Genomic DNA, 15,395 nt, shown 5'->3' on the forward strand with positions numbered 1-15,395 from the left:
CATCACACAGAGCACGTCTCAAGCTGCCACGCTCCCCATCAGCTCCACTCTGAGAGCTGCCCTCCAACACCAGCTCCCCAACACCTCACATTTCAACAACTCACTCAGGCACAGATCACTTTGGAGCCCTGGCAGAGGGCAGGAACAGTTCCAGTTCCCTGGCTAAATGCACAGGCAAGCACAGCCAGGTTTGGTGATGAGCCTAATTTTTCAAAACGCTGCAGCCACTTGGAAGCACTCTGCTCAGTGACTGAAATGAAACTATTAGTGACCTCAAAGCAAGGGTTACATCCTGCTGCTGTAGACAGAGAAAGACAACATCTGAAAAGGCCAGCACCAAGTCAGTAATGAAATGCAAGGTTCACTATCATCTGGCACTTAGGTTTCACTTAAGCTTTTTGATGCTCTGGGGCAGGTAGGAACATTCCTTCCACACACAAACAATTAGTCTACTGTTAGGGCTCAGTTTTAAATCTAATATCCATTGAGTTCATTGTAATTTAACAGAAGCATTACAGTAGCACCTTGATTATTGTACAGCTTTAAAGACAAGACACAGTCCCTACTTCATTTTATGCGTAAGAAAATGGTGAACAAAAAAACCCTGGTTATTTGCTGCTGAATGACCAGTTCTTTAGTGTATTCATGCGAGACTGAAAGCCTTTGTCTTTTTAAAGCATACTATGTAGTTCCCAAATTCAGAGCAATGACTCCCCTCTTCCTGTCCTATTAGGATCATGTTGCAAAGTAACTGTGTTAATTGGAATCTAGTGTTTTTTTTTTTCAGGTAGTAATGCAGCATCTTTTTCCTTTCAGTGTGACAAAACCCTCCATAAGATGCAAGGAAATTGGGGAACACACTACGCACATTAAGTAGAGGTAAGCTGAGTCCAGAGCCATCTGCTTCTTCAGTTCAACTTTAAATGGGTGGGGTGGGAGTAGCTGCACACTGTGTCCTCCTCAGATCTGCCAAGATTCACAGTAAGAAAAGCAACAGCAGTGGTGGGAAGGATAACTAAGCAAGAGTCACCAGAAGGCATGGGGATTGTAGGAGTGCCCCATGCTGATGTGGTCTGTGCGTGACAGACCTGCACACGCGGGAGCGAGCGGTGTCAGTTCTCAGCCGCTGGAAGCTTATACCTGTAGCAGTCAGTGCTTTGTTCAACAAGGCTGGGGGACTGCTAATGGAAGATTAAGTCCTTCTTTCTTCATTCAGCAATTAGCCAGATTGCTGCTCTGTCTGTGTTTGATTTAATTTTACAATCCCCAGAGGGTTTCAAGAGCTGCTGTCTGAAGCACCTGCTTCTGAAATATTCACCTCTGTCTTTTCGCTTTCCTTTTTACATGCTTGTCTATTTTCTTCTGCAGTACCATGGTTCTCCATGCTCCTGATTTTCTTATCTTCTCCTTCAGAGGCAGAAGTTACAGTGATCCTGATGCAGTTTGGGCACAGCCTCAAATAGTCTGTTTGTCCTTCCTTCGTCTGTCTCTCATTAGAAAAACATCATTGTGCACACAGTTCTGTTGATTTCAGTGGATGAATCCAGTTCATCCATCACGTTAGGCAGTCAAAAAAAACCCAACAGAAAAACTCAAACAAACAAAACAAACAAACAAACAAAAGTGTCTAAATCCCAAACAGGCATCTTTGGAATCAGTAGTGCAAAATGTTTGCAGATTTCTTTTCCTTGACCTACTGCAATAACCTCTCAGTCTTCAAGTCTTTCCTAAAATAGTGGATCTGTAAATTTAAAACACAGGAATAATGAAAAAAAAAGAGAAAAAAAAAAAAAAGAAAATATAAAGGAGGATGGGGTTGTGTGGTGGTGTTTCTTTAAAAAAAAAAAAAAAAATCCCTTTCTTCAGGTTCTCACACCAAACCATTACACAGCTCTCATAAGATATATGAACTGTAGGAAGATGCAGTTAACCACCCAGGGCATTTTCCACCCACACCAGGCCTCTTTTGCATGGGTTACAGCACTGTAGAAACACACAAGTGGAGGCTATTCTTTAAATAGTGGATAACTTGAGATTACAATTAGCTCTTATCAGCGCACCCTCAGCTCTGTGTATTAGTCTTAAACAGAAAAGACCTCCTTCAGAGGTCATGTCTTAAATGCCAGCACTTCACAAGCTTTGACTATCAGTGGAGCAGTTTGGAGGTCCTTTAGAAATGAGCTGATAAAAGGAATGGTTACCTTAAGGATTTCCACCTGTCTTTTTCTGTCTGGTTTTCCGGACTTTCACTTTCATAGGAAGCCAGATACAAACCTGGAAAAGGTAAATATGTTTTATTCCAACAGCAACCCCAACCCTCTATCTCTCTGCATTCTTGTGTGTCCTATGTTGTACCAGACAGCAAGAGAAACTTGGCTTTGAGATCTGGGCCTGTTTACTCCATCACAGCACTGCTACCAAAGTGCTCTACCAACACAAAACCCAAGAGAGACAGGGAGAGCTGGCAGCTAAACAAATACGCTGTTTAAAATGAAGGGCATTTCCATCACCTAACACAACTTTGTCTCCCTCAATCTTTGTAAAGCTTGTGAGGACGTGGTATCTTAAATGGATACAAAGCAGCCTCAGGGTAAGAACGAATTACACACACCAGAGAGGGAACTCAGTGGGAGAAAATAAAAAGCCCTTTTTCTCCTGCAAAACTGCACTCTAGGATGCATGTTGTGAAACCAAAGTGTGTCTGGGCAGTAGAGTCTCCTCTGCAAAGGCTGGTGGTGCATTGATATCTCACTGCCTTCACAGGTTTTTAGGTAGGCTGTGATTTGTGTTCACACACATTTCCTCACCTGACTGCAGAGCGATGCTTTGTATTTTAATGCTGGAACCATCTCAGCGTTCAACTCTGTGCTAAAATTCTGGTGCATTTTAATATTCCAGTGATGGCTCACTATTGCACCACACTGCAGCAACCACAGCACAGCTGAGCTTCTGCTCCTGCCCCTCTCCAAAGATTCTCCCACTTTTTATTCAGGGCAGATCTTTCTGCTGTGTGCTTCCCCTGGCTAACAGGGAAGGCTCGCTGTGGCTTCCACAAAGCAGTATGAATATAGGGGACATCACGAGAGAGAAGAATCTACCCACAGTTAGTGGCTTGAGATCACCCAATTTGGTCCACCAGGCTGAAAAGTGCATTTTTATCCCTGATGGTCACTTTCTGTCCCCTTTTCCACCCTAAAACCAGCACAAATGCATCCATTTTGTCTCCTTTCGATATGTATGACTTTAATTACATTAATTGTTCTATTTTGGCAGTCATGCTGAGGATTTAGGCAGGATTTCTGAAGCAGTATTTTGTGTTCTGAAGTAGTCTGGGAAATAAAAGCTGTCTGGTCTGATTAACTTGGATTAGCACAGAAAACTGCCTATAGAAGCAAGAGAAAATAACCCCAGTGTAGCTTATGGGAACAGAGCTATAGACAAATCTGTGCGTGAAAATGTACCAAGAGGCAAGTGACATGAGCCAGTATGAAATGACACGGTCTGACATGCTGGAGTACCAAACTGAAAAGGACAAAAAGTACAAAAAGACAGTCAGAGAAATAATTTTGGAAGGGGACTTTCATAGCTACAGCTTAAATTAATTACTGGAAAATATTTTCTTCAGAATTCTTCTCTGTAGATAAGGTCTGCTGCAGTGGAGGAGGGCAGCTGGGCTGCCATGGCCCTGGGCTGTGTTCACTGAAGAGATGACAGCCTTGGTGTATGGAAAAGATTAGTTCTGGCTCCATCAATCACAGAATGGGTGGCTAAGGGACAGCTGACATTCAGAGCTGTCTATGACATGCTTGTGTGGCCTCTTTTCATGATTACAAAAATAGGGCCACAATGGCAGCTTCCTAGAGAGAGAGTAAGTGCCTGGTGGGCAAGGGAAAAGCAACCAGGCAGCAGCTTCATGAGCTAGAAGGTTGTGTCTGCAAAAACACCTTGAGAGACTGGGGACAAGCAAGCAGGGAAGCTAGGAAAGAATAGCGACTGGTCAGTGAAAGACAGCACCAAAGCATGGATCAGGAGGATATTAGTAGTGATAAAGAGAGAGATTTTCAGGGATGAGAGACTGTACAGAGTCTTACCATCTTCAGTGAAAATGGGAGCAGTGTGCAAGTAGTGGATGATGTTAGGGTCTTGCTCAAAGGGACATTCCACCTGCTTCCATGTTATAAACTCTCCTACTTGCTTAGCCAGTTCCAGAAATTTCTGTAAACATAAAACCATTGCACTCAGACACAGCAAGATTATCTCACCAGACCAACCACATCCAAGCAGGAGACCAGGATCCAGGACCCCTCATGCCAAGCACAAGGACGCTGGGAAAACGGGACCTTGTATGTTTCAGGTGGGTATATTTTCACAGAGCCTTGTCAAGGGAAAGGGAGAGAAAAGGCTGCTCTACATTTCCTACATTTCTTCTTGTGAGCCATTACAGTCTGTACTTAAAGGAAAATGTATTCATGAGCAAAGGTATAGGTTACACATATGTACTTCTGAATAGAGGACATAAACTTTGATGGAACAGGAGGGAGAAGAATTAGATCTAAACTACATAAAGTGGAGTGACTCCAACACCCTTTAGGCCTTCTAACATTTCAGATATAATTCAAGGCAATGTCAGGCTCAGTGTTCTGTGCATTACTCACAACCTCACAATGCCAATAACTGAAGGAGAAATTTAATGGAACCAAAGTGATGCTGGAGAAATGACAGCTCAGGAACTGTTTTCTTACTGACACTGGGCAGTTCTTTCAGAAGCATCTCATCTCTGCTCCTCTACTGGAACACAAGAACACCTGGGTGCCTCCACTGCCACTAGCAAGTTGTGCTAGTGTAAAGCCACCCACCCCAGCACAGACCCTGGGATACTCAGGATATGTGACTAATACTACCTAGAGCCAGGGCTGGGGGAACATAAATCCTTCTGCTGCCTTTAATAGACATTCTGCTGTGCAAATCCCACAGGCAGGAGGTAACACATGCAGATCCTTATCTCAGTGGCTTGACATTTACCTCACAGACACAGTGACTCTGTACTCTGTATGTAATTCTGCTTGTATTCTAATTTCTCTTAAATGACCACAAGCCTTACTTTCCCAAACCTCTTGATTAAAAATGGGAAAGGGCTAAAAGGACAGATAAAAGTACAAAGCATTTTATACAGCCTTGCTTCTGTGTGTATGTAGGAAAAACAGGTCTCCATGTGTTCTGAAAAAGCCATTTTCCCCTCCAAGCCATAAGTAGAATCATTCCTACTGCTGACACTGTACTTCTAGCAGCCAACCAACATCAAGCAAGTCAGGATGATCTGCTTGTGTTGTTTGGATAAAATACACATATTAATTCTTTTAAAAACCAAAAAACATTTTGGGATTGGTGTAACCCTCACACAGTCGCTTGAGATCTCCCATTCTGCACTGAAATTGCAGGCAAGGGGTCTCAGATGGTGCTACCTGAATGGAATAGATACAAAATATATTTCAGCTCTTACCTCAAAGTTGACATGTCCATTTGGAAGGCGATTAGCACACCCTTCATTCAAAAAATAAATGTCCTTGATCAATAGGCTGAAGAAGGGGATCACAATCTGTGAAGAGAAATGGCATTGCTATTATCTTTCCAGCGTGGGATTTTCTCCGCATGAAGGAAAAACTCAATCAGAAGAGAGGAGGAAAAAAAAAAAAAGAAATATTAACTTTTCAGTGTGCTATGCACTTAAAAAGTGACAGGCAAGCAAAAGGGCAGCAGGGTAGAGAGACACCTTCAGCCAGCAGGACAACATATGCTGAAATTAGTATGACCTGAACACAAGGTTCACTGAGCAGAACAACATCACCACGACCACACTAATAACCCAGGTTATTAGCAACAGCAGCACCGTTTGATGACAAGATCAGACAGCAAAGGGCAAAGCAGCAGAACTCTTCCCTCCTCTGTTGGGTCTTTGTAAGCAAAGATGTTCAATATACAAATCTTTAAAGGAAGCTGGGAACCAAAGAACCACTATGGTGACATGGAAAGACAGAATAAAATGTGGTGACCAAGGGCTTGTCTACAAGCAGTTTTGTTTTCAGCAGCTCTGTGCATGGCTAACTCTTGAAGCAGGCAATTTCCTTCCTGGTGCCTGAATAGTACAACCTGCTTCTCCAAATTAACTTGCAGACAGTAGGATTAAAACTATGAAATTAGTTGACAGAAAACTGCCAACAGTGGCCAGAGAGATCATATATAGCTCAAAATAAGCCCTGGGCAAAGTGGCATATAAGCAGGGATCCAAGCCATCTCTCTAACCCATCAGTCAGGTCATAATTTGCTATAGCAAATGCCTACTTCTAAGTAAGACTCATGGAATTAATGGAATTACAGCAGGGATAAATTTGATGCCAGATTTTCTACTGCAGAAAGCAGCAACAGCGCTGCTGAAGCACATCCCCAGCGCTCCAACAGAGACCCAAAGCGTAGCAGATTCCCTCCATGTCCTTTTGTGTCACAACTCAAAGGGGAAAGAACAATAACACAAAGGACCAGTCCATGACAAAGCTGCTACCCCTGGGCTGAGTCCTTCCACCTCTGCAGCACTGGCACTTTGACGGAAAAAGGCCACTCAGAGGGTTTGAGCTGTAAGGTCGGCAGCCACCTCTGGGAGCATTTTTCCTGTGGCAGCAACATCTGTCCTCTAAGCCACCAAATACAAACTTGATCACCATGAACTTAAAGGAAAGCACATTGCATGGCAGTGTCCAAATGTTTTCCTGTTCTAAATTAGCTGAACTGTAGCTTAAGTGTGCACCAAATTTAAAGTGCCTTCGTGGCTTGCAAGACCAGCCAAGGGAGCAGTCCTTTAGTGAAGTATTGAATGCTGCTCTGTTATTGCATCTCATGCTGTCCATCAGCTGAAAATGAACCTAGAAGATGACTGGCAGCTGTTATTTTACAGTCTACAGCCTTCATGATGCAACAGTGAGTGCAAGTCATAGACACTAAAACGCTGAGGCCAGGAGTCTACAAGCCACTACCAACCCTTGCTGTGAAAATGGAAGCCAATTTCTGTTTCAGCTGAAATACCACTGCAGTAAATGGCTAAAGGTCTACATCTCTGCTTTTTTATGGGACAGCCATAGACAAACTCTGTCAGGTCAATGCAATAGCCATAAAATGCCTGCACTGACACTCTCCAAGAGCCACTGGCATCATCCTGACACATCCCACTGACACAGTACAGGAATGGAAACAAAGCACAGCCTAACCCCTCAAAATCCTGAGCCCTCTTATCAAGGTGAGGTGGAACAACTTCTAGGCAAAGCGAGCTAAGTGTGTTTCAGGATTCATTTTTATGTCATCCAAACTAAACCAATCAACCTGAGGTAAAGATTACAATTCAGTTTGTTTTCTACCAAAACTGATGATCTCTCTCTAATCAGCCTGGTCTTAGAAAGTGGGAAGACACAGAGAGCTGGAGCCAGGCACTGATCCTCAGCTAGAAATTACTGCCAGGTTCTGTCTACACATCTTCTGCTGGTAGATGTGAGCTTATTGTGCCCGGCTTCACGCTGCCTGGGAGCGAGGTCACCATCATTAGTGGTACTAAACACAAATGAAAAGCCTTGCTGAGAGGGGAAGGTGCATGAATGTGGGCTCTGTGCCATGCTAACACAGCAGAGGCAGCTCAGAGCATGGGCAGAGCTTGCTCTTGTCTGCATCCAAAAGGCCTCTAGGACATACCCTAGGATACCAATTCTCTATACATTCCCAAGGGACTTCTGTCTTTGAGTCACTGGTTATTTCCCCAATAAAAATATGTTATCCTCTATGTTTGGGTGTCCAAATGTCTGTAGGAAGAGCACCAGAAGTGGATATAGCTACACTCTAATGTTGGCTTCAATCCAGGCACTTTGCCAGCATAAAAGCTGGGTTAGAGCCACAAATTCATATTTCACTCCCTTTTGATTCCCCCTCCCCATGCCATCCAACCCACCCACATGCTGAAGGACAATTGCCTCCTGCAGAAAGAAGACAGCTAATGAGATCAGAAGTGTTCTCCTCCATAGTGTCAGGCAGCAACAGCACACAGTACTGCACTCCACACACTGCCATCATTTCAAAGCCAGAGACATACTATCAGCACAATGCAGGCTTTCTCAGAGGAACCACTTCATTTTGGAGGTAGCATGGGTCAGATGACTGCACAGATAAAACCAGACCTAGTTCCTAGTGAATACACCCCCTCTGAATTCTGCATGAAACATCAGCCCTTCTTCATTACCAGTTCTCTCACCATGCACTTTGGCAGGTTTCTTGCTGCTGCTGCTCTCAGCCCTGAGAGCTGCCTCGCCTGTGCCTTTCCACAAGCCTGCTCCTGAACCAGTAACCAGCAGTTCTAAGTCTGCTGTTTACACACTGAGAGAAGGGCTGGATCACAGCAGTGCAGACTGAAGTCAGGGAATCACACAGAAGCACAGAACGTTTGGGGTTGGAAGGGACCTTGAAAGATCATGCAGGCCAACCCCCCTGCCATGGGTGTCTTGAGATCCTTCTCCTACAACCTGTGCTGCAGCCCTGCATGAGCACCCAAAGATGAGGATGGGCTGGGTAGTGAAACCAGCAGTGCTCTTTGTGCAGAAGGCCAGTGCCACTTGGAGGATTGGGGTAAGATGTTTGCAGAGAGAAGGAGGGAGGGTGTCCTAGGTCACTGCCTCACCCTGTCCCCCTCTTAGGACATAGTTTAGCCCCTGAGCTGTGCTTCTGTTCAAGTGTTGTGCAAAATCCAGCAGTCAAGACACCAGTCCTGAGAAGAAAGTCACTTTTCTGGTGAGTCTGCCAGTTAAACCTTAACTCCCCTGAGCCTGCAGGCAGTTTTCCTTCCTGCCAGACATAACCCACTGCTTAGTCTGCTAGCCTGCAACAAGAGTGCTTCCTCCAGGGCACCTTCCCTCTCAGACAGATGGACTGTGGCCTGAAGCCTCCATCTGTGCCTCTGGGGGGCCACTTGTCAAGCAGAGGGGTGGAGGGGACTGGGAATTCACATCCTTGTAAGTGAGTCTGAAGATGAACACTTTCTTCGGAGTGAGCTTCACTACAATGTTGCCAAGAAACAACGTTTTTGGTGGAAAAGAGTGATCTTGTTCTTTCCATTTTACTCAAACTCATGAAAACAAAGAACTGATACTCTTGCTTACAAAAAGCAACACAATTCCTTAACTCCTACAGCAAGAATTACACGATCTGCCTTATCTGACACTGCAAAACACCCACTGGGAGTAGCTACCAGATCAGATGCTTGAGCATTTGCTTGAACTAGTGTTATCTGCAGAAGGGAAACAGAATATGGGCTTTTACTTAGGGAAAATGGATTCCTTTCAATTCAGTAACCTCTGTGCCCTCAGTCTTAACCAGCTAGGGGCAGAGATATGACACAGGTTGCTGGCTTCCACAGGAAAATAAGTCAAACAACAAAGGAACTGCTTTGATGGCTGCGGAAGAACTAAACTGCAGAACATCTCAGATGGTCACATCCTTGCTGTGCTTTGTGAGAGTAAAAAGAACTTCTCTGCCAGTCACAAACATCCAAAGCCATCATCTTCTTTTCTTTGCACAAAGAAGTGCTCTTTGGAACAGCTCAGCTTACCCACACTGCAGCTGAGTCAGCCTGAGCCCAGATGCTGATCTCATTTCGCTGTAAGTGCTGTGAGATTCCATTAGCTTCAGCAGATTTACATCAAATTTACAGGGGTGTGAGATTAGCATCTGCACTGGCTCCTCTAGTGACTGAATGCTAAATCCTATATTATGCTTGTTCATGCAGTATCCACTTTGCTTTAGCCATGCTCTGCACAGAGATTACCTATTTATGCCTATGTGCAATTGCAGTGTTAAAAACAAACCCTCTTTCATAAAACAAAAGAGAATTGAGTGGAGAAATAAGAAAATTAACAGGAAACCCACTGGGGCACAAACCAGGAGGCTGCTGCACTAACATCTTGTCAATCTGATTTTTTGCAGCATCAGTGACATCCCAGGAAGGTACATATCTGCCACCAACACTGATCAAATACTTCAGTTCTTGCTCACTGAGATGGCAGCAGCAACCAAATGAAATGAAGATTCATTAGGACAGGATTTCACTCCAAGTTTGCTCCAATGGATTCAGACCAGACTTCTTTGCAGGACTTGTGGTATGTCATCTCTCCCTAATGCAAATGGAGAGCCACCTCATCTCTGCATGCTGTGCCCTTTGCTCTCCATCTCAAATCACACACCAGAAAATAGGGGCTGCTCTGCACAGAAGCCTGGCTGGCATGGTTGTAACAAAGCTCAGTTCCACCTGGGCCTGCCAGGCTGATGCTCCATACTGAAACAAGAGTCATTTTAGTCTCTAACACCTGTTCCATTGGGCTTAACAATCAAAACAATGAGACTTTCCCAAGCATATAGAGATGCTTCTAACAAAGCCCTCCATGCCCTGTGTCCTGCCCTCTTTAGCTTCCTAGTGTCTCAGAGCAACTCCACAAAAGCCCTGTGATCCATTTGAGACTCCTTTCAGCCACAGATTTACATTTCCAATTGCATTTCCTCAATCATGTTTATAAAGATGTGAAGGGTGAGTGTCAGGAGGAGGATGGAGCCAGGCTCTGCTCAGTGATGTCCAGTGATAGGACAGGAGGCAATGAGTACAGGCTGGAGCAGAGGAGGTTCCTCCTGAACATAAGGAAAAACTTTTTCACTGTGAGGGTGATGAAGCCGTGGAGCAGGCTGCCCAGAGAGGTTGTGGAGTCTCCTTCTCTGGAGACTTTCAAACCCCACCTGGATGCATTCCTGTGTGACCTACTCTAGGTGATCCTGCCCTGGCAGGGGGGTTGGATTCTATGATCTTTCAAGGTCCCTTCCAGCCCCCTTCTATGATTCTCTGTGAATTAGCAGTGTGCCAGCCTTGCACTGGTGACCCATGGAAGGGAGGACAGCATTTCCATCAAGCCTTTGAGCTGCTGACCCTCAGCAGCAGTGCATGCCATGCCTCAGGAGATAAAGCAGGGGTGCTCTCACCTACCTTCTCCCTGTTGCTGTGTGCGGTGAGGGACCTGTGCGCAGCCCCCCGCAAGGCTGTTCTGTAGTTATAGAAATTACCAGTGGGGTCCATCTGGTGCTGGATACACAAAAGAAGACACTTTGGTTAGGTAGTGACCTGAGTCCTCTTAGCAAACCCTAAAGAGAGCCTGGCCTACATCTTCAAGAACACCCATGCACACAAACCCCCATGAATCACAGGTACAGTAAGAGCTCTACAGATCATGGCTGTTCATTCTTCTAATTACAGCTTACTGCGAAGAATAAGGATTGCCCCTATTACAGGAAGGATCTGGATGTGCTGGAGCATGTCCAGAGAAGGGCCATGAGGAAATCAGAGGGCTGGAGCTCCTCTCTTATGAGGACAGCCTGAAAGAGTTGGGACTATTCAGTCTGGAGAAGAGAAGACTCTGAGGAGACCTTATTTTGGCCTTCCAGTATCTGAAGAGGGCTACAAGAAAGCTGGGGAGGGACGTTTTAGGGTGTCAGGTAATGATAGGACTAGGGGGAATGGAGAAAATCTAGAAGTGGATAGACTCAGATTGGATGTTAGGAAGAAGTTCTTCCCCATGAGGGTGATGAGACACTGGAACAGGATACCCAGGGGTGTGGTGGAAGCCTCATCCCTGGAGGTTTTTGCAGCCAGGCTGGATGTGGCTCTGAGCAACCTGATCTGGTGTGAGGTGTCCCTGCCCATGGCAGGGGGTTGGAACTGATGGATCCCTTCCAACCCTAACAATTCTATGATTCTAGAAGAGGGTTCTAGAAGTGGGGTTGGACCTGATGATCTCTTGAAGTCCCTTCCAACTTCTGATTATACTGTGATACTGTGATTTTATACATGCCAAATCCTCCTGTTCTCAACACAAAAAACAACCTGGGGCCTTGTTCACTCTATGTCTAAGGTATAGCTTGGGATCTTTACACTCAGTGTTGTGTCCATGGCCAAACCAAACTGGCATTAGTGGAAGCCCTGTGGCTTGCACATAGGCTCATATTTATATTGACTTGCTGGTTTTTGTCTCTTCCTATTTATTTGAGTGCTCCAGTTCCCCTCTACATATCTGCAGCATCACACCTTCCTCACCACCTGGGAAACTTCAGCCAGAATCTGCCTGTGAAACATGTCTGCAGACATCTCCTAGCAGGATAACAAAGTGAAAATTCACAAACAAAAATCTCCAGCATACAACTCCAGCAGCATAGCAGCACTTTAAAAAAATTGAAAGAAAATTTTTTTCATTACCTCAAGAATGAAAAATTTGGCTGTTTTCACTTTTGACCAAGTCTTCTTTAGCCTGGAAACTGGACTCATGTTCATTCCAGCTAGGAGTGAGAAACAGAAGAGAGCCATGGATGAGAGTCAGGCTTCCTTTTTCAGCTGTGAGAGCTGATAGAGACACCTGGGTGGAAGCTGTACTTACAGATGATTGCCATCAGTGAATTGAAATTCCCTATGTTAAAGCACTCTCGGGCAACATCAATGAAGAATTCAATCACTTGTGCTCGTTGCTTCTTTTTTGCAGGCTGCAAATTAAACCAAACAAATCTCTGTAAGAAGCATATGCAGAATTGGAGGGCATCTTAGGCATTTGCTCTGTACATAGCATGGATCCACGCTCAGCTTGGGCCATCTGTTACCAGTCACTGGTTCTAATTCTGTTCCAACAATCTAGTGGATGCTGGTGACTGGCAGTCTCTAAAATGAAAGCTTTCATTGCAGTGACACAGAAGAAATCCATGGCAATCCCCAGGCTCGCCTCAGTTAATGTCTTAGTGCTGGAACAGGCAGCCCAGACAGCCCTGAACAGTGCCTCAGCTCCCTGCTGGCCTCCCTCCAGTCAGGGGGCACATCAGCACAGACTTTCCTAAGGGCAGCATTTCACACTCATCTTACAGTAGCATCTTAGTCCAAGAAAGACTTTGATTCCCCTCTTCTGTCCCCTTCAGCAACGTGGCCAGACCAAACAGTAGCCTGCATTTTAAACACACATTTTTAACTGGACTGCAATCACCTCACCTTTTCCAAAGATGATCTTCAAAATGGCTTTTCAGTCACCAGCTATCTAGGCTGGTCTTCCTATTCCTATTCCTATTCCTATTCCTATTCCTATTCCTATTCCTATTCCTATTCCTATTCCTATTCCTATTCCTCCCTTTCACACCCTTTTCAAAGGGGAAAACATTTGTTTCATTGTGATGGGGCCAAATGAATCAAACTAAACCCACTACCAACTTAAACTCCCACTGCTCACAGCTACAGCAGTGGGCAGCGGTGCAATGGGAACTCACAGACATAGCAGAGCTCTAGGATGGCAGATAACAAACACTGCTGCCTTAGAATATTTTCCAGCAGAAATCTCATAGGATAATTCAAGGCATTTTTTCCTCTCTCTTTTTTCCCCTGCAGGGTTCATTATTGCACACTGTGCTCCTACTACATCAGGAGGACAGCGTATCCCCTGTGTGTCACCAGCTCTGCTCTGCAACATGTTTGTCATTTATCAGGTTGCTTCTGCAAGTGCAATTTTACTAAAAGCTACCCTCAGATGCTTAGCTAGGCCAGAAAAAATAAACCCCCAGGTTTGCTTATTAATGTGTGATCTCAAACTGCTACTTCAAGCAGGTGGTGAAACATGCCACATAACTTTTCGCTTACCATGCAAATTTCCGTTGCTACCAGGTAGCAGAGTCTGTTGAACCATTTCACATAGGCCTCAAGGTTACTGGTCTTCTTCTGCTCACTGAAACAAGTCTGGGGAGTTAAAAGAAAAAAAAAAAAAGCACAGAAAAACTGTGTTTCAGTTAGCTGCTTGAGGGCTAAGACAAAGCTTACACAAAGGCACTTATTGGCCACGTTTCTCTTGCACATGTGGAGGACTGGGCAGCAAGGGCCCTGTTCAGTCAGCAGGCAGGTGGGTGGCTGGCAGGTGCCAGGGTCTAGCTCAGTGTGTCACACTGCACAAACCACACCAGTGAAGAGAAAATGGCCTCACTTTGCCTGCAGCAAGTGTGCACTGACACAGTCTGCACTGACCCTGCTTCGCTGGGATGCTAACAGCCAGGGCATTGCAGGACTCACACAGCAACAAGACTGTGCAGAATAGGACAAGTACAGTCTGCCACTGAATGTTCAGATTCTGGCTTTGATTCCAGGACTTCCTTCAGTGTAGTAAATGCCATCACCCACAGCCCTTTTCTGGAGAGGACAGGCCATAATTTAGTGAATTGAGCAAGAGTTAAGAATGAAAAAGCACAGTTTCAGTTGTTTTTTTATGGTGAAAAAAAAATCCCTTATTGTGTTTTCAGGATAATTTGCTCTCTGGTGACCAGCTCTGCTCTGTCTTGGTGTCTGCTCTTGAGCAGGTCACTTACATGCCAGAGATACCTCATTGATAAGAGCCATTACAAGAAGCACACTCCCATAACTGATACAGGCTGTGGGAGCAGATACTTGGCTGAACTCTTCCAGTTCCTTTGACATCAGCAGATAATTTGACTTCAGCAGTGTGATAGGGCAGTCCACACAGCCTCAAGATGTTGCTTGGGGTCGTAAAAATTCAATCCCCTTTCCCAGCCCTAAATTCTTAGGCTATCCATTTAGCAGCCCCTGCTCTCAGCTGAACATTGGTTAACATCCACTAGAGGGTATCAGAGAATAGGGATTTTTTCATCTTGTCAAGATGATCATTTCCCAGAGCTACCATAAATGCATCGCTCTAAGAAGAAAATCACAGTGCATGAACCCAGATCCATTCACCTCAATAGGAGTACCCCTATTATTTGTAAGCTAAGTGTCTTAAAGCCTCTTAAGAAATGGAGTTTAACATGGTACATGAGGTAATTCCCCAAGTGAGAGAGCATTCACCTGTGATTCTGTACACAGGCATGGTTGGAAAGAGCAAAACACAGCATCATGCTATGGAGCACCTCTTAAGCAGCCAGAAATTCCAGAAATCTTTTTAGGATGTCAGGTAGTGATAGGACTGGGGGGAATGGAGCAAAACTAGAAATGGGGAGATTCAGAGTGGATGTTAGGAAGAAATTCTTCCCCATGAGGGTGGTGAGACCCTGGCACAGGTTGCCCAGGGAGGTGGTGGAAGCCTCATCCCTGGAGGTTTTTGCAGCCAGGCTGGATGTGGCTGTGAGCAACCTGCTCTAGTGTGAGGTGTCCCTGCCCATGGCAGGGGGGTTGGAACTGGCTGAGCCTTGAGGTCCCTTCCAACCCTGACAATTCTACAATTCTATGATCTACTCCAACCCCACTGCCATAGGCAGGGACACCTCCTACTAGTCCAGGTTGCCTCATCCAGTTTGGCCTTGAA

The 15,395-nt window shown here is 45.1% G+C and overlaps 1 protein-coding gene across 1 annotated transcript in view; it reads right to left on the reverse strand.

Moving 5' to 3' along the window:
• Positions 1-1,716: 1,716 nt before the first annotated feature.
• The window catches only part of RASGEF1C (RasGEF domain family member 1C), a 30,521-nt gene continuing 16,842 nt past the window's right edge, over positions 1,717-15,395 (reverse strand). Inside the window, exons 6-13 of the mRNA XM_054389125.1 lie at positions 13,730-13,825; positions 12,495-12,597; positions 12,317-12,396; positions 11,054-11,149; positions 5,501-5,596; positions 4,092-4,215; positions 2,202-2,274; positions 1,717-1,741 (exon numbers count right to left, since the gene is read on the reverse strand). Of these exons, the coding sequence (XP_054245100.1) occupies positions 1,717-1,741; positions 2,202-2,274; positions 4,092-4,215; positions 5,501-5,596; positions 11,054-11,149; positions 12,317-12,396; positions 12,495-12,597; positions 13,730-13,825 (693 nt within the window). The remainder of the gene's footprint in view (positions 1,742-2,201; positions 2,275-4,091; positions 4,216-5,500; positions 5,597-11,053; positions 11,150-12,316; positions 12,397-12,494; positions 12,598-13,729; positions 13,826-15,395) is intronic.

Source organism: Indicator indicator, chromosome 18 (genome assembly GCF_027791375.1).
Source record: "Indicator indicator isolate 239-I01 chromosome 18, UM_Iind_1.1, whole genome shotgun sequence".
Taxonomy (NCBI): domain Eukaryota; kingdom Metazoa; phylum Chordata; class Aves; order Piciformes; family Indicatoridae; genus Indicator; species Indicator indicator.